This window comes from Castor canadensis, chromosome 11 (assembly GCF_047511655.1).
Source record: "Castor canadensis chromosome 11, mCasCan1.hap1v2, whole genome shotgun sequence".
NCBI lineage: Eukaryota > Metazoa > Chordata > Mammalia > Rodentia > Castoridae > Castor > Castor canadensis.
Window position 1 is genome coordinate 114,307,046 of NC_133396.1, and position 19,382 is coordinate 114,326,427.

At 37.4% G+C, this 19,382-nt stretch overlaps 1 protein-coding gene across 1 annotated transcript in view; it reads left to right on the plus strand.

Moving 5' to 3' along the window:
• Nucleotides 1–19,382, plus strand: part of Rab3gap2 (RAB3 GTPase activating non-catalytic protein subunit 2) — a 95,759-nt gene that overhangs the window by 15,002 nt on the left and 61,375 nt on the right. Inside the window, exons 3-6 of the mRNA XM_020157737.2 lie at nucleotides 16,083–16,206; nucleotides 17,226–17,307; nucleotides 19,115–19,162; nucleotides 19,241–19,316. Coding sequence (XP_020013326.2) covers nucleotides 16,083–16,206; nucleotides 17,226–17,307; nucleotides 19,115–19,162; nucleotides 19,241–19,316 — 330 coding nt within the window. The remainder of the gene's footprint in view (nucleotides 1–16,082; nucleotides 16,207–17,225; nucleotides 17,308–19,114; nucleotides 19,163–19,240; nucleotides 19,317–19,382) is intronic.

Below are 19,382 nucleotides of genomic sequence, written 5' to 3' on the forward strand. Positions count from 1 at the left end.
GATTTATGGTCTAGAGTCTGAGAAGTACAAGTTTGAGGGCCTGACATCTGGCAGAAGATGAGGCAGAGTAAGGGAAAGAGAGTATGTGTGTGTAAAGAGGGCCAAGCTCCTCCTCTCATAACAAACCTGCTCCTGTGATAACAGACTCGTCCCTCGTAGAGACATTAATCCATTCACTCTGCCCTCATGGCCTAATCACTTCTCATAGGTCGTACCTCCCCACACTGTCACATTGTGGAGTAGAACATGCCTTTTGGTAAGTATCCCCTAGCAATGGGATAGTTGGAGAATGGGTTGTGTTAGGATTCTTTTTTGTTTGGTTGGTTTTTAAAATTTTTTTTATTTGTTGTTTTATGATTCTTTATTCTTCATAACTTACTCTTTTAGAGTCTTAATTATTTATTCAACAAATCTTGGCTGTGCCCACCATATTAAAGGCCTTTGTGTAGGTGTTAGGAACATAACAGTGAACAAGGTAGACAAAGTCCCTAGATATGTTAACGTATTTTCACCTATAAGCAGTGGAAATCTAACTTAAACTGCCTTAAACAACAAAAAATTTTATTAACTCACACAGAAGATAGTTTAGAAATAAGAAAGCTTCTGGGTTGATCAGGTGATTCAACTGTGTCAAGTTCTTCTCTTCTGTCTACTTTGTAAATAGACTGTTATTCTCTCAGATATAGTATGGCAACATGTTTCTTCATTTGTTACCAAAAAGAGAAGACTCAGACTTCCCATTAGTCTTTAGAAGGAAACAACTTTCTTAGAAGCCTTTAACAAACCTTGAGGTAAATTTTCCTGGCCAGAACTTGGCCACATGCTCATTTCTGAACTAATCACTGGCAAACGATACCAGATTTTCATTAGTCTGTCATACCATTCAATGGGGTTAGGGGATAAAAGAGTCAACTTCTCTGGCTACACAGAGTAGTTGGTACTTGAACAACATTAGGGTCTTTTTTTCAAAGAATGAATGAACATATATACTAAATAGATCTTCTTACACTCTCTGTTCCCAGGAGCTTACACTCTACTGGGGGAGAGAAAGAGAAAAGAAAGTTAGGAGAAAGTTGTCAGTAATATTAGGTATGCAGAGAATTCAAGTGGTTATGTGATAGCAAGTGATCCAGTGACTACTATACATTGGGTGGTCAGAGGATGTGACATTTAGGCTGAGTCCAAAAAGACAACATGAGTCGATGTGAAGATTTAGCAAAGAGTATTTTAGGTCAGGGCAGCCACTCACATAAAGTCATTAGGCAGGAAGGGCCTTTTTTTTTTTTTCCTTTTTCTTTTATTATTCATATGTGCATACAAGGCTTGGTTCATTTCTCCCCCCTGCCCCCACCCCCTCCCTTACCACCCACTCCGCCCTCTCCCTCTCCCCCCCCTCAATACCCAGCAGAAACTATTTTGCCCTTATTTCTAATTTTGTTGTAGAGAGAGTATAAGCAATAATAGGAAGGAACAAGGGTTTTTGCTGGTTGAGATAAGGATAGCTATACAGGGAGTTGACTCACATTGATTTAGGCAGGAAGGGCCTTGAAGTTTGAAGGGACATAAAGGCCAGTGTGGCATGGCAGGACTGAGAGACTGCTACAAGAAGGGTCAGAGAAGTAAGAAGGCCAGACTTAAAGCTTTGTGAATTTGGAGTTTCTTCTAAATGTGATGGGAAAATACACATCTGATTTCTGATTTCTACAGCTTACTTTGGCCTTGTGGGGAATGGGTTGAAGTAGGGAGCAAAAGTGTAAGCAGCGGGTATGATGAGGCAGCTGTTGTAGCAGTTGAGTTAGAAAATAATGGTGGCTTGGCTAAAGTGGTACTGATGAAAATAAGAAACAGATGGATTCTGGATAAGTTCTAGAGAACACTAAGACTTTCCAATGAGATGGTTGCTAAGGATGAGGAGGAAATAAACGATCAAGAGTAACTTCTTTGATCTGGGGTGTGGTGTGGAATAAATAAAACATGATTGGTAAAATGTTGCAGCTTCCAAAAGATGAGCATTAAGTACTATTCTCTTTATTTTTATTAATATTAAAAAATATCTATAATAAAGTTTTTTTTAAAACCCTGTACCAGATATTTGGCTTGAGCAACTGAGAGGATGATGTGTCATATTGAGTTGGGAAGGATGAGGAAAATAATAGGTTTGAAGGAAAAATTAAAGAGCATCCTGTGCTAAGGAGTAGAAACATGCTCATATAATAAAGATTTATGGGACGATCTCTATGTGCAGATTAAGAACAGGAAACCATTCCAGAAGACCTCTGGGAGAATTGGAATGTGTTGAATAGTTTAAAATCCTATTCAAATATTGAATGTCTCATCATCACAGCAAACGAACACCCTGTCCCTTGCTTTTCTCATGCTGTGTGAAAATGGATACTCAGCTGCTCTGTCTTTGCCTTTATTAACACTGGCTTCTGCCAAAAAAATATGTGAACTAAAGGGGGAATTTTCCACAAAGCACTTAAGGAATGGCCTCTTTCCCTAGCCTTGTTTGTGTCATTGCACTGAGCATTGTTTTTATTATCACTATTTGCTTTCTTTTATGCCTCTTCTATTAGACTGTGAACTTTTTGAGATTAGGCTGGGTCTGAGTAATAATAGGATCTTAGAGCAGGTGCTTCAGTGCATGGTTTCTGAAAGAATGTGAAACAGTACCATTTTAAACTATAGAAAAGGGGAGCCAAACCCAGTGAAAATTGGAACAGAATAAGACATGACACACAAAAATACCAAATGTTTCATTAATCATTTAGGTTTCTAGATATCTTTAAAGAGACTCCCTTTCATTCCTGAGTTTGGTAATTTGTATTTTCTCTACTTTTTTCCTTTGGTTAATCTACCTAACTTTTTTCAATTTTGTTAATTTTTTTTTTCAAAGCTGTTGGTTTTAAAACTTACAGTTTCAATGACTTCTGTATTGTTTTAAATTATAGCGTTAATTCTCTTTGAGTTTGATTTGTTCTTTTCCTAGCATTATCTATTTATTTTCTTTAAATATATTTTATTATATCCATGGGCAGTGAAATCCCAACACATATAAATATAGACCCTGCTAAGTGTTTGATAATACCAAGCTTGTATGCCTCAAGTATGGTTTTAAGGCCAGCAACCTCAATTTCTATCTTTCTGTCTGGGCCAGGGCCCAATCTTGCTTAGTGAACAATTCTACTATTTCTTTCCTCAATCCCAGCAGCTTCTTTTCATTCAGTGAATACATACATTTCTTTTACTCTGCTCTTTTCTAGATTGAAGTCTAATTTGGTATATGTTTGGACTTTGATCACTTCATCAATTATTTGTTTTAACTGGCCAGCTGCAGGGAGGACAACATTTTTTAGCTTCTTAGGTGACATTGTAGATTACTTATTTAAAATCTATTTTCTCTCCTAACATAATACTATAAATTTCCCTTAAAGCAGTGACTTAGCTCTGTCCACAAATTTTATTATGTTGTGTTTTCAGTTTCATTCAGTTCAATTTTCTGCTTTCCCTCGTGATTTCTGTTTTCATCTGTATGTTAGTTAGAAGTATAATGCTTAATTTCCAAATATAATAATCTATCTTAATGGAGTGGAGGGGGACTTATCCTAAGACCCCCTGCACCTGAAACTCAGATAGTATTGAAACCTATACAGACTGTTTATCCTCTACATTTGTATCTATGATAAAGTTTAATACATAAATTATATACAGTAAGAGATTAACAACAATAATAACAAAATGGAATAAATTTAATAATATATCATAATAAAATTGCCAGCATCATTTCCTTTGGGCTTTGGGACCCATATTAAATCAGGGCTACTTGAACACAAGCCCTGTGATACCCAGATAGTTGCTCTGATAACCAAAATGACTGCTAAGTGACTAGCTAGTGGGGAGCATGTACACAGTGGATACACTGGACAAAAGGATAATTCACATTTTCACCATATCAGGGCATGTTAGTGTGGGACAGGGTGAGAATTCATCACGCTGCTCAGAACAATGCACAGTTTAAAACTTATGAATTGTTTATTCCTGGAATTCTCTGTGTAATGTTTTTGGACTGTGATTGACTTCAGGTAACTCAAACCACAGAAAGCAAAATTCAGGATTAAGGGGACTACTGTATTTGGGAATTTCACAGATTTCTTTCTGTTGATCATTTTTAATTTCATTCTGATGCTATCAGAGAACATACTTTGTATTCTTCCAAACCTTTTATATTTATTAAGACCTGTCTTATGGCTTCATATGTGGTCTGCCATATATAATGTTTCATATATATGAAAAGAATATACATTCTGTTACTGATGAGTAGAATTACAAATTTCAATTAGGTTAAATTGGTCACTAATGTTCATGTCATCTATATTCTTCCTGATTTTCTTGTTTTTGTTCACTAATTTTATCTGTTCTTTCTAGTCTTGTCAGTTTTTGCTTCGTGTATTTTGGGATTCTGTTGTGAAGTGTGTATACATTTATATTTGTCATATCTTCCTGATAGTTTGCATTCTGAAATACTTCTCTTTGTTTCTAGTGGTGCTCATTATGTTCATGTCTGTTTTGTCTAATATTTAGCTACTTCACCTCTCTTTAGGTTACTGTTTTTCATGATGTATTTCTTTTCCATCCTTTTATCTTTAATCTATTCTTTTAATCTAAATTGTGTCTTTCATAGACAACAGATAGTTGGATCTTTCTTTAGTCAACTTGATAATCTTGGCCTTTGATTGCAGTGAATAGTTTCTTCACATGTAATGTAATTATTGATATGGTTCAATTTGTATCTGTCATTTTGCTCTTTGTTTTCTATCTGCTATATGTCTTTTTAGTTCCTTTGTTATGCCTTTACTTTGTTCTTTTGTGTTAAACAAATTTTGCGAGGAGAGAAGAGGGTTTGGTATGACTGGGATTTGAACCTCAGGGCTCTGTGTTTGCAAAGCAGGCACTCTATTGCTTGAGCCACACCTCCACTCCATTTTGCTCTGGTTGTTTTAGAAATGGTGTCTTGTGAATTATTTGCCTGGGCTGGCCTCGAACCATGATTTTCCCGATCTCAGCCTCCCAAGTAGCGAGGATTACAAGTGTGAGCCACCAGTGCCCAAGCATCTTTTGCTTATATCTTTTGTTTGTATTCTTTCTCTTTTTCTTTGTCACACTCACAGCTATACCAGACCTGACAGAAATTTTACTCAACTGAGGGTAAAACTTCTGTTATTTCTACTACTGTCAGTGATTATGAACAACTCCAAAGGCATAACTAGCCTTGGAGGCACCAACAACAACAACAAAAAAATCAGTACAATTTGGCAAATTTGTGAAATGCAGAAGTATAAGCTATAGTCAAGGTAGCAGATATAGCTAGCTGCCCAGTAGGAAGGTAAAGAATGGAATGGAATGGAAAGTTTCTACTCTCTTTTGCTAGCAGAGAGCACACTCAAAACCTGCCTTTCCTGAGTGTGTAACTAGGTCTTACCCACACTAAAGATGATACCAGCAATGGAAGTAAAATGTCCTGAAGTCAGTCAGCTTAAGGTTGTGTCAAGGTACCATAACCAAACAATGATAGGGTCCTCTGTCAGTTACCATTGGTTGGAGGTTTTTTTGACTGACAGAGGAGACTTAATGTTTATTCTCTGTTATTCTGGTATTAGAGAGCTGTTTTGTTTTGGTCCTTAGGAAAGCAGCAGAGGCATATAGATAAACAACAGGTAGAGCTAGCAAAGAGTACAGTGGAGCAGCAGCTACCACCGCTGAATATAGCTGCCTTACAGACCAGCTGCTGCTACTGAGTTCACCAGAAAACTGTAGAAACTCCAGGGTGCTTTTTATCTCCACAAGTCTCTTAGCTCTTTGAGAGTAGTTTCTCATTTTTATGGCATTAGAGAGTAAACGGCTTTTGTATTTAGAGAGACTTAGTACCATAGTCTGGAAAAGTCTTTTTTTTTTTAACAAAGGAAGAAAGTCTCTTTAGCTTTTTCTGATTCTGAGATGTCAGCTATAATAGGGGCTTAATGAAGAAAGCATATTCTAGATCCAGTACTGCTGTGAGGCAGTGATAACATCAGCAACAAAGGGTACAACAAGTTCATTGCCTTGAAGGATGAAGACTGGGGAAACCATGATCAGAGTGAAGACAACAGCACACAGAAAGATGGTGAGAAAGAAATAACAGGCTGAGACTAGAGTCAAACTAGCAGCTAGAGGAAGGTTGATGTCCCTGGATCAGGAGCATCCCCTGTAGTGTGACTGCAATTCCTGGCACTCCATGAAGACCCTGGGATGTCCCACCACTAACAGAGCTGTGAACATTACATCAGACAGATTAGCACCATTGCCTCTGTGGACCAGTTCTGGAAGTTTTATGGTATATCCCAGGAACCCGATAGCCACAGTGACTTCCATCTCATCAAAGAAGAACTAAACCATGTGGGAGGATGATGCAAATAAAAATGATTACAAGTGGATCATACACCTGCAGAAGGGCTTAGCTTCCCGTTGCTGGAAGAATCCTTGTCTTGGCCATGCTGGAGGAACAGTTCTGGTTGGGGAAGAGGTCTGTGGGACTGTGATCTCTGTCTGCCTTCAGGTAAATATTCTATCAATACACAATAAGACCTCTAGTGACCAAGAAACCACAACATGAATCTAGGATGTTCTTCAGTGAGTGTTTAACTTACCTCCCAACACTGTTACCAAATACAAAAGTCACACTGAGAACGTCAAGTACATGTCCCTGAGCGTAGCAAAAGTGTCTTCATAGTTGTCTCCATAAGCATGTGGTAGTATAGGAGATTGGCTTGTAGAGAAGGGACAGACCAGGCTCCCCTGTAGGGCTTCTTGCCACTACCTGCAGCTCTTACCATTGAGGTTCTCTACCACCTACACTGTGAGGTGCTTTGGAACAGAGAGTCCTCTGCAGAAACCCAGTTGCACTGCCTCTTACTAAGTTTTTGCCAGGTGTGGCTTCAAATAACCATCCTCCTTGTCTCCACCATCTGAGTAGGTGAGATTACAGGTATGTACCCACTACACCTGATTTTTGGGGAGGCCTTTTTTCCTGGCTAACACACAACTGTGCTCTCTCTCTCTGTGTTCTCACTTGGCCTCTCCTTTGTGCACACTTGGGGGTGGGGAGTGTGTTCTGATGCCTTTTTCCCCTATAAGGACATTTGTCCTATAGAATACGGCCTTACAGGACCTCATTTAACCTAAATTATCTCCTTACTGACCCTGTCTTCTTTTTTTTTTTTTTTTTTCATTTTTCTTTTATTATTCATATGTGCATACAAGGCTTGGTTCATTTCTCCCCCCTGCCCCCACCCCCTCCCTTACCACCCACTCCGCCCCCTCCCTCTCCCCCCCTCGCTACCCAGCAGAAACTACTTTGCCCTTATTTCTAATTTTGTTGTAGAGAGAGTATAAGCAATAATAGGAAGGAACAAGTGTTTTTGCTGGTTGAGATAAGGGTAGCTATACAGGGCATTGACTCACATTGATTTCCTGTGCGTGGGTGTTACCTTCTAGGTTAATTCTTTTTGATCTAACCTTTTCTCTAGTACCTGTTCCCCTTTTCCTATTGGCCTCAGTTGCTTTAGTTTCTCTGCGTTAAGGGCAACAAATGCTAGCTAGTTTTTTAGGTGTCTTACCTATCCTCACCCCTCCCTTGTGTGCTCTCGCTTTTATCATGTGCTCATAGTCCAATCCCCTTGTTGTGTTTGCCCTTGATCTAATGTCCACATATGAGGGAGAACATACGATTTTTGGTTTTTTGAGCTAACCTCACTCAGAATGATGTTCTCCAATTCCATCCATTTACCAGCGAATGATAACATTTCGTTCTTCTTCATGGCTGCATAAAATTCCATTGTGTATAGATACCACATTTTCTTAATCCATTCGTCAGTGGTGGGGCATCTTGGCTGTTTCCATAACTTGGCTATTGTGAATAGTGCCGCAATAAACATGGATGTGCAGGTGCCTCTGGAGTAACAGTCTTTTGGGTATATCCCCAAGAGTGGTATTGCTGGATCAAATGGTAGATCGATGTCCAGCTTTTTAAGTAGCCTCCAAATTTTTTTCCAGAGTGGTTGTACTAGTCTACATTCCCACCAACAGTGTAAGAGGGTTCCTTTTTCCCCGCATCCTCGCCAACACCTGTTGGTGGTGTTGCTGATGATGGCTATTCTAACAGGGGTGAGGTGGAATCTTAGCGTGGTTTTAATTTGCATTTCCTTTATTGCTAGAGATGGTGAGCATTTTTTCATGTGTTTTCTGGCCATTTGAATTTCTTCTTTTGAGAAAGTTCTGTTTAGTTCACGTGCCCATTTCTTAATTGGTTCATTAGTTTTGGGATAATTTAGTTTTTTAAGTTCCCTGTATATTCTGGTTATCAGTCCTTTGTCTGATGTATAGTTGGCAAATATTTTCTCCCACTCTGTGGGTGTTCTCTTCACTTTAGAGACCATTTCTTTTGATGAACAGAAGCTTTTTAGTTTTATGAGGTCCCATTTATCTATGCTATCTTTTAGTTGCTGTGCTGCTGGGGTTTCATTGAGAAAGTTCTTACCTATACCTACTAACTCCAGAGTATTTCCTACTCTTTCTTGTATCAACTTAAGAGTTTGTGGTCTGATATTAAGATCCTTGATCCATTTTGAGTTAATCTTGGTATAGGGTGATATACATGGATCTAGTTTCAGTTTTTTGCAGACTGCTAACCAGTTTTCCCAGCAGTTTTTGTTGAAGAGGCTGCTATTTCTCCATCGTATATTTTTAGCTTCTTTGTCAAAGATAAGTTGCTTATAGTTGTGTGGCTTCATATCTGGATCCTCTATTCTGTTCCACTGGTCTTCATGTCTGTTTTTGTGCCAGTACCATGCGTTTTTATCGTTATTGCTTTGTAATAAAGTTTGAAGTCAGGTATTGTGATACCTCCTGCATTGTTCTTTTGACTGAGTATTGCCGTGGCTATTCGTGGCCTCTTGTGTTTCCATATAAATTTAACAGTAGATTTTTCAATCTCTTTAATGAATGTCATTGGAATTTTGATGGGAATTGCATTAAACATGTAGTTTACTTTTGGGAGTATCGACATTTTGACTATGTTGATTCTACCAACATGAGCATGGGAGATCTCTCCACTTTCTATAGTCTTCCTCAATCTCTTTCTTCAGAAGTGTATAGTTTTCCTTGTAGAGGTCTTTCACATCTTTTATTAGGTTTACACCTAGGTATTTGATTTTGTTTGAGGCTATTGTAAATGGAATTGTTTTCATACATTCTTTTTCCGTTTGCTCATTGTTAGTGTATAGAAATGCTAATGATTTTTCTATGTTGATTTTATATCCTGCTACCTTGCTATAGCTGTTGCTGACCCTGTCTTCAAATGTAGTCACATTAAAGCTTCAATCTGTAAATTGGCATGGGAAGGAGATACAGTTCAGTTCATGACAAAATAATGAGTCCAAGACAAGCATAATTCTAGTTGGGCAAGTGAAAAGAATAAGGAATTCCTACTTGCCCATAAGTAAATGCAGTACGAGAATGAAAAGGCAAGCAGAACAGGCTTTTAAGATGGATAAAGAAAACAAAGATCATCTTCTGCACTTACTGTGTTTTAAGTGGCATCATAAAATTGCTGCTTGCTTGGGAAAATTAGAAAAGAAAGTAGAGGCACTTTGCCATATACTAAATGGTGATCCTGTAAGATAGTAAATAACTTTGTTAGGTGTTTTGCTTCGTTTTGCAGTGTTACAGGGGCTTTAGTTGGGATTTTAAGTTTTGGCTGTAAGAAATAAGTGATTATATTGGAATATTGTGCTCAACCAGCCTCATGTTATAAAGGGAATTGAAGAAGTTTGGAAGAAGCTTGAAACAGCTTAATTTAATTTTAGCTGGTAAGGTAAATTTAATGACCTTCCTTCATTGGTGTAAATTCTTGGTAAATGGGAAATAGTTATGGGTGCAGGAATGCAGGAATGCTCTGGGTCAAGGTGCTTGGTTTTGATAGGCAGCATGGAAACTTCCATTCAAAGAGACTTTGTCATATGCTCCGTCTGTTTTTACAAAAACTAGCACAATACAGTTTATAGAGGCAATTATGATCTATCAGAATAACAAGGAGTAAGAACATGCTGGTAAAATACGGGCCCCAGAGAAATGTTTATTTATAGGCAAAAAAAAAAAAAAAGACTATAACAATCTGATTTAAAGATTCTTAGAACATTAATAATTTGGGATGATGCTGGGAAATCTCTTGCCTTATTTAATTATTTCCTTTAGATTGGTGCCTTCTGCCACATAGGAGACACAAACATCAGATTAGCTAGAGGCAGAAGGAGCTCATTCAAAATCATGCTAAAGACATGCTGTAGTTTATCCTCATGAAAAGTAGCATTTGAACCTTTGTGAGAAACACTCATTTCGCCAGTGACCTTCCTCTCAACATTAACACAAGCAGGGTCTAGCCCAGTAATTCTAATTAGGAAATGATCCCCCCCGCCCCCGACACACACCTCTTCAGTAGACATTTGGCAAGGATCTAGCATTGATGAAATAATTTTGGTTTCCACAGTTTGACAGGTGCAGCTAGTGGATAGAGGCCAAGGATCCTGCTAAGCTGAGCATCTTACAATGCAGAGGACCACCCCCCACACTGAATAAAATCATCCTGCCCAAAATGTCAGTTGTGCTGAGGTTCAGAAGCCTTGGTTTAGTTCATGGTTTTTTTTTGTTTTATTTTTTGGTGGCACTGGGGTTTGAACGCAGGGCCTCATGCTTGCTAGGAAAGTGCTCTTATTGCTTGAGCCATTTTGCCAGCTAGTCCATGGTTTTTAATGTAACTCTTGCAGTATGTCTGTATGCCTTTCTGGATTTTTGCTCTTCTTAATTTCTTGGCCTTTTGGGGGAGTTTCATAGCATTTGTTCTATAAGACCATTAGTTTCAGCAGATTCTGAAAGTGATTTGCTAGTGTGAAAAGTACAGCTAGACAATAATTTGTCAGCAGACAAAGGTACATTTAAGTTGTTTCTGGATCTTTGTCCTCAAAGCAATATGTAGTCCCAAGTTCAGTGTACATGGCATTGTGTTTGCCTAAATGCTTAAGGGACCAGTTTCAGAATCCCTGGAATTAACTGCCACTTGGTCTTTTTCTTGTTTAATTTTAGTTCACATCTCTACTCCTCAGAGATCCACAATAGGGTACTTTCTCTTGAATGAATTTGGGCTTTGTAGTGGGGCTCTGGCTGGATGCAGTGGGTGAAGGGACCTGGAGGCCTGACTGGTTGAACACACTTTCAACCAGGCCTCCTTGTTTTAGCTTCATCCTTGCCCTCACTTCCAAAGGAACCTTGGCACTAATTCCTGTGCCTATTAATAGTTTCGCAGTACAACTGCATCTGCTTCTTGGCCTTCCTCTCTATCACTTAGTGCATTCTAGTTCTCAGTCAAAACTTTTTGGCTATTCTCTGCTCTTTTTTTTTGTTGTTGTTTATTTGTTTTGTTTTCCTTTTAATGCTTTTGACTTTAAAATAATTCCTTTGGACTGGCTATGTAACTCAGTGATAGATCACTTGGTTAACATGTATGAGTTCCCAGGATCCCTCCCTACTATCACAAAAAAACAACAAAAAAAGTTTTTTCAGGGGATGTATAGCCAAGTGGTTGAGCACATAATTAGCATGCACAGTTCCTGTGTTTGATCCCCAGCCCCCAGCAGTCATCCCACAAATTCTTCTACTGTTGTATTTAGTAGAGTTTTGGTATTGAGGAGAATGAGAGTAAAACTTAGGGGCTTAATTCACCCTCTTTACCTGAAAATTCAAATAGACTTTCATTTACATATTGCTCTATTCCTTGCTTTTTCCATTAAATGAAACTTGATAGTTTTTCCATATCTGCACATATAAATATATTCTTTTCAAGAAATATTATTTTATTACATCGATGTACTGGTGTTTATTTAATCACACATCTATTGTGGGACATCTGGTTTTGTTTGCTCCCTCTCTTCTTCCTTCCTTCGAAATTCCTTACATCTACTATGCATCTTTGGCTACAGGCGGGCACATAGTGTCAGGACTAAGAGTCAAACTGCCTGAATTTCTGTTCTAATTCTGCCATTTATGAAGCCTTGGATGAGTTACTTAATTCCCTGAGTTCAATTGCCCTGTTTCTAAAGTGAGACTAATAACAGCATCTGATTATTATGAAGATTAAATGAGATATGCCTGGAACACACTAAGTGCTCAATAAATAATACCTTGGCTTATTATTCCATTAAATTCCTGAAAGTGGAACTACTAGGGCAAAGATATGTACACTTAAAATTTTGATATAAATTGTTACATGGCATCTTTAAAAGGCTGTTCGAGTTTGTGTTCCAAATAGAGGTAAATGAGTATGCTTTTTTCTACTTGCTGTTTACAGACATAAAACAGCTCTGAGCCACCTGCTTTTTATTGTTGATATGCTTTTGTCTGTTTTGTAAAGGTGAAATATTTCTCTATACCCATTTTTGAAAATCAAACATTGGGAAGCAAAAGTCTAGTAGGAATTATTTGGTGCTTTCTTGTTCCCCATGGCACCTAGTGGAGCACATGGATTTAGTATCAAATAATCATTCAGGAAATACAGAAATATGCTTTTTAGATTTGGAGTTCCATTTTAATTATTTGTGAAATGAATTTTTTGCAAGTAATAAAATTGTTTTACCATATGTATTATAGAAAATTCAGATATTAGAGAAAAATGCAAACAGAACAGTCTAACATCTAAGAATAATCATTTTTCTATTGCTCTATACAGATAGAAGGCTCAGTAGGCAGATGAATGGGCACAGAAGATTTTATAAAAATGTGATCATATTAATGTATAATTTAAGAATGAATAATAGCAGAACTAATTCTACTTTAATTGATAGCTGAAGTAAAACTATAAAAGTTACTGAGTTATAGTTAACTTTCTCTAAGGTTAAAAGCTGAGATCAAAGTTGTAGGGGTTTTGTTAATAATTTTATTTGTGAGTTTTTCTTTGACATTTGTAATCAAATTTAGAAAGAGTTCACGCCTTGCCCCATTTTACTTTTGGAAGGACCTCAATATTTTTCATTTGTGCATTTTAGGTTCAGTCTGGAAAATAGCCTTGACTGGTGGTACTTTTCATTTTTGAGGAAGCTGTAGGATTCGACAGAGGTGCTGTATAACTTCCCCATCTCTGCCTTACCTGTTTCACATATTAATTTTGTATACAGGTTTGTTTGGGAATAAGTCCCACGAGCCCCCCACCAAAAAAAAAAAAAAACCTAAACTAAAAGAAGAAGAAAAGTTTGAAAAATATTAGGCACTGCATATATTAGTAGCAAACTAGTGAAAAAGAGAAAAACAGTCATATAGTTTTCTTTGTTTCTTTTTGTGTCTCAACATTGCTGGAGCACTTATGTCTCTGGTTTTAAAAGTATACATGAGTATTTTATTTGGATGACTTAGGTGGCAAACTGCTGAGAATTACAGTGAATGTGCTGACAGCTCCTTAATTACACTGGATTTTGCTACACCACTGTGATGTAAAAGTTAGCACAGTGACAAAAACAACATAAGTTAGGAACGTTGGAGTTGTCGACTAAGGTTGGAAGCTTTGAGAAACTGCTCCTGGCTACTTCAGTGGTGATCCAACTACAGTATGTCATACAACAGAAAACATTTGCCACCATGTTTACTAAGTGATATTTACCAACCCGACCCCCATAGTGGCCAGCTATTACACTGTTGCAACTTCATCACCTGATACCTTGTGAAAGAATAATCATTTGACATATTTGTGGGTTTAAAATCAAAAGAAATATTTCAAAGTGTATGCTATAGCCCTAGTTGTTCAGAAAGAATTCCTTTTCATAAGCCACAGTAGTGGCCTCTATGTTTGTGCAGATTAAGTTTTCACAGTCTTAATTCAAAGAAAATTCTTGACATGTAAGCCACACTAAATTATAATTATAGCTTTTCCCCTTGCTTGCAACAGGATTATGTTTTGTGTGTTTTGTATTGTTGTTGCTTTGTGGTGCTGGGAATGGAACCTAGGACTTTGTGCATTCACTCTACCGCGGAGCTACTTCCCTAATCACCCCTCCCCTACGTTCTATAGATCTGGATGCACTTAATGCTAATTTTAGTAACTGCATGCTACTTTTTTGGAAAATTAAGGTAGTTTCTGGTGTAGCACCTTTAAGTGATAAGATACTTTTTTCTTGTTGTTCTTTTAAATTTCACGCCTCACTTGGGAAATTAACTACCTTGTCAGTTATGTTGTTACTTTAGGATCACTAGCTTCAAGGGAGCAATATTGGTGACTATGGACTCCAGTAGTGTGGGGAGCTTTTTCCAAAAATGTAATAATTGGTAGGCAAATGTCCTTGTGGTACAAAGCAAAATTATGGGCCTGCATCGTCAGCCAGCAAATGTGCGCTGCTGCTCTTGTTGGGCTCCACGGAGCATTGTTCTGTACAGCCTGTTCCCTGCCTGAGCTTTCTCAATGATGTGGAGATTGAGTGTTATGAAAGCTAATGCTAATTCCTTGTGATCCAGCTGAGGGTTCCTCTTCCTGACTATACCACTATTTTGGTTACTCTTTGCTTTTACTTGGGCCTCCATTCAAAGATTAGACACAGGAACTACTTCATACAGATCCACATTCTTTATTTTTGATTTATATTCCTGCTGCCCCTGCATTGAGCTGGATCCTCCAGAACCCATGAGAAAATACCTGTTCTCAAGCATGAGGGAATGCAGTTTAGAAGTATATGGAGGTGACACTTTTTGTGATTTAGATTGACAGATTCAGAGTTCAGACATCTTTTGAAAAGTCTATGGAAGAGCAAGCACTTTTTAAAAAAATTACTAGTCACATTACAAATTAGTACATCATGTGTGGAGCACAATTTGAGAATAGCTAGCAAATTTATTAATTCACATTCCCTTTGACCCAAGCAGTTTCAGTCCCACACAAATGAATTGGCAAATTATTCATAGCATAGTTAGTTTGTAACAGCACAAGATTGTAAGCAACATAAATGTCCATCAATAGGGAGGTAGTTAAATAAATTTGGTGCGTTCATAAAATGGAATGCTATGCAGCCATTAAAAAGGATATAGAAACTTCATGTTGTGTGAAGTCTTAAAGTATACGTTAGAGCAAAAAGCAAACTGTTAAACATATCTTTTGCTACCATTCTTGTAAGGAAAAGGGGAGGAAAGGGTAGTAGATGTGTTTATGTGTATAAAGTAGCTCTGAAAATACTCATAGAACTGATTTCACTGATTGTCTCTCGATTGGACAACTAGATGGCTAGAGAACAGGAACATGAGCAAGACTTTCCAAAGAAGACCTTTCTATTCTCATTGAATTTAAGCCACAGGATGTTACCTACATAATAACTAAGCATCCAGTTTAGAAAAAATAATACCTTGCAGGCTAAATAAAAGGCAAGAAATACCACATTTTATTGCATACTTTTGTAGATCCTAGAACCATCAATCATCAGATAGTGATGATTCTTTGTTATCTGACTGCAGATATCACACCTGTCTCATTGTAAGCAAATTTCCTAACATTGAGCCATTACTGGAATGATTCTTATTTGATACTCTTCTAGTGCCTTGCTTGTTTGTGTTTAAAAATTTTTCATTAATATTCAAGACAGATTTATTTATATTGGGTATTTGTTGGTCATCCTTAGCGTGTTTTGATAAGGAATATTATAAAACTTAAAATTACTGGGAATCTGTAACATTTTGCTCTGGTTATTTTGGAGACAGAGTCTTGCTGTTTCCCCAAGCTGTCCAGGACAGCAATCCTCCTATTTATGCTTCTTGAAGTAGCTGAAATGACAGGCATTATATATACTTTTTGCACCCAGTAGGTCTTGAGCTATCCAGTCTCAGCCTCTCAAGCAGCTAGGATTACAGGTGTGAACCTCTGGTGCCCAGCTTCTTTTTCCTTTTTTTCTTCCCTCTTGCCCTCCTAAGGCAGACAAGCTAAGTTGAAATATGTTTTCATTTATAGTAAATTGTATTTTTACCCATAGGAAGAAGAAGGAAATACTTGCAAAACACAAAGAAGTTCCTGGCTTCAAGATTGTGTTTTATCCTTATCACCAACCAATGATCTCATGGTTATTGCTCGGGAGCAAAAAGCTGTGTTTCTAGTGCGTAAGTACCCTGTTGTCCTGTGGCCTTTTTTTTTTTTTTATTCATTTACTCACATCTGTGGCCTTTATTTTAATGCATAGAATAGAACAGAAAAAAGTTATTTCTATTTTAAGAATGGTGTGGTTTTCAGGTATAATTTGAAAACTTGTTACACCATACATTTTTATTTGGAGTGTAAGTTTTCATCTTATAAAATTTAAGATTTGAGGATATATAAGATATGGAAAACCTCACTGAACAAAATAAGATATATATAAAATGGCTGTGGAATGGCCTTATAAAGCAAAGTTATCCTCAGTGGCATGAACCTAATAGAAAAATTTTCTGTTACCTGAAGATAAAATTAGTCCTATAATAGCCTGATGTAATAGTCTTTTAACTGGTGGCTCACACCTGTAATCCTTGTTACTTGGGAGGCAGAGATTGGGAGAATCACAGTTCCGGCCCAATCTGGGCAAAAAAGTTTGAGAGACCCACTTTTTAATGGCAAAAAGCTGGACATGATGGCATGCACCTGTCATCCCAGCCATGGTGGGAAGCATAAAATAGGATCATGATCCAGACTCACTTTTGCAGGCAAAAAGTGAGACCTTATCTTCAAAATAACCAGAGCAAAAAGGGCTGGAGGCATGGCTCAAGTGCTAGAGTGACTGCCTTACAAGCACGAATCTTTGAGTTCAAACCTAGTCAAATAAATAAATAAAATAAATAAATGTCTTATAAATAAAATATGTAGGGTGGGGCATGGGAATTAATAATTTTGTGCTATAAGAACTATGCGTAGAATAGTGTGTTCCATGGGTTTCATTGGAGGAAAGAGATAAAAGGGTAGGAAACCAGGTTTTTTAACAAAAATCTTGAACTTTTTTTTAAACATCTCATATTTATCTATAGAAACATCCAAGTCAATCAATAGAAAAGTATTAAATTTTTTACTTATCTTTCTAAAGGGAAAGAGCAAAATTTATCAGTTGCTGCCTTAGTATACTATGTTTTATATGGTGTCTTAATTTTTTCAGCAAAATGGAAATATAGTGACAAAGGAAAGGAAGAAATGCAATTTGCTGTTGGTTGGAGTGGTTCTTTAAATGTTGAAGAAGGGTAGGTACCAGTTATTTCTTTGTTTGTTTGTTTCTCTCAGTGTTAAATGTGCATATGAAGTAGATTTCTTTGCAAGTTACTTAAGAAATTCTATCAGGAAATGTTTAGTAATGTATATGCATCACAGCTGTAAAGGTTGTAGAGAATGGTTTACTCAGCAAATTTTAATTTTACTCATCGTGATTTTTTTTTTTTTCAAAAATCTAGTTTGGAGAAGATTTCAGGCAGAGTTCAGAACGAATCTCATAAAGTCCTTTTTACATTTTGTCTTTTCCATGTGCTCTCCATTACTAATTTTTCATCCAGAAAAGCGAAAGGCAGCCATTGTCTTCCTACTTTACTAGTATTGAGCTTGTACCTGAAAAGGACAGTGTTACACTCATTCTTAAACCCACAAATACTTCAGAAATGCAAGTTGGAGAACCATGATCTCTAAGTGGTTACCTGATGGAGCTGCTAGCCTGGAACACTGAGTCAAAAACTGTATTCATTTAAATTTTATGATAGAAAACTATCTGATCAGAATGAATAAGAAGATCCTTCAGACTTTGAATTAGATGAAAGATGATCAAATGGAAGTGCCTAATGCCTGCCTGGCACATTACAGATGATCAGTGAAATGTTTTCTACTATTATCAAAGTAAAAGATAACATTTCTCATTTAGCCTAAGCATTATAAAGATTTAATGTCTGTCAGAAATATAAAGCAAAAAAATATTACTTGTAAAACAACAAGCAACAGGTTAATTTTTTCCATTTTTTACCTAGTATGTTGGATAGGGCAGGAGTGTTTATAGGTTTTGAATAAGCTGGTAATGGTCACGAGGCTTGACAGCTTAAACAAAAACCAGTTTGTAGAAGTTGTTTCTATTTCCCGGACTTGGCTCTGAGTGTTTGACAATATTTTAAATCAGCATGCCAGGAAAGCAGTCTTTTTTCTTAGGAGGCCTGGGCGTAGTGGCTCATTCCTATAATCTCAACTACTTGGGAGGCAGCGATCAGGAGGATTATGGTTTAAGGCCAGCCCAGGAAAAACATTAGTGAAACCCCATCTCAACATAGAAGGTGGACATAGTGGCACGCAGTTGTTATCCCAGCTATACAGGGGGCATAGGTTATGAGGATCACAGCCCAAGGCCAGCCATGAGATCCTATTCAAAAAATAACTAAAGGAAAAAAGGGCTGGATATGTCTCAATTGGTGGAGCTCTTGCCTAACAAACGTGAGGTCCTGAGTTCAAACCCTAGTACCACCAAAAAATAAATAAATCTTTTTTAGGGAACATCATACGTTTAGAAATAAGTTACCAAGGTTAATTTTTGCAGAATCTGAAACCAGTCACTTGAAGTATAGTAAATTTCTGGAGGAAGATACCACACAGAAATGCAATTTGCCTATAATGTGTCTGGGAGTTCCTCCTCCATCTGCCCAGCACTGATCTCAAACAAGGAGGTGGGCTGAAGTTCTCATCTGATGTGGAAGAGAGGGAGATGGTGGCAAATGAGTGCCTGTTATCATTTAAGATTTTCCAGGTTTTGTGTACAATCAGTTGTGTACATAAAATTTTGCTTTCTTGAATGCTCTTCATGAGAATAGAGAGTGAAAAAATACTGTTTTTACTAATTTCAGATGATACATATTTACTTGTAAATATGTATTCTTACCTAGGCATCAAATAAAACCAGTCCACAGAAGTCATCTTCCACTTAATTGCCTTTTAACATCAAATTATAAAGAAATAAAAGTAATTGATAAATTCAGTGCATAAGCATGTGATTTTTCTATGTGATTATGTTTTTGTTTTTAGGGAATGTGTAACTAGTGCTCTGTGTATCCCACTAGCAAGTCAAAAGAGGTAAGGACAAATAAGAATTACCTGTTTGCTTTGCTTTGATGTCTGAGCTGTTAAGATCATGACCTTTGTTTGTTACAGGAGTTCTACTGGGCGTCCTGACTGGACCTGCATTGTGGTGGGTTTTACCTCAGGTTATGTGCGCTTCTACACAGAGGTGAGTTGGGTTTTCAGCAGTCAGAAAGCATTAATTGACTGTAGTAGTTAGTCGTGAATGTCCAGT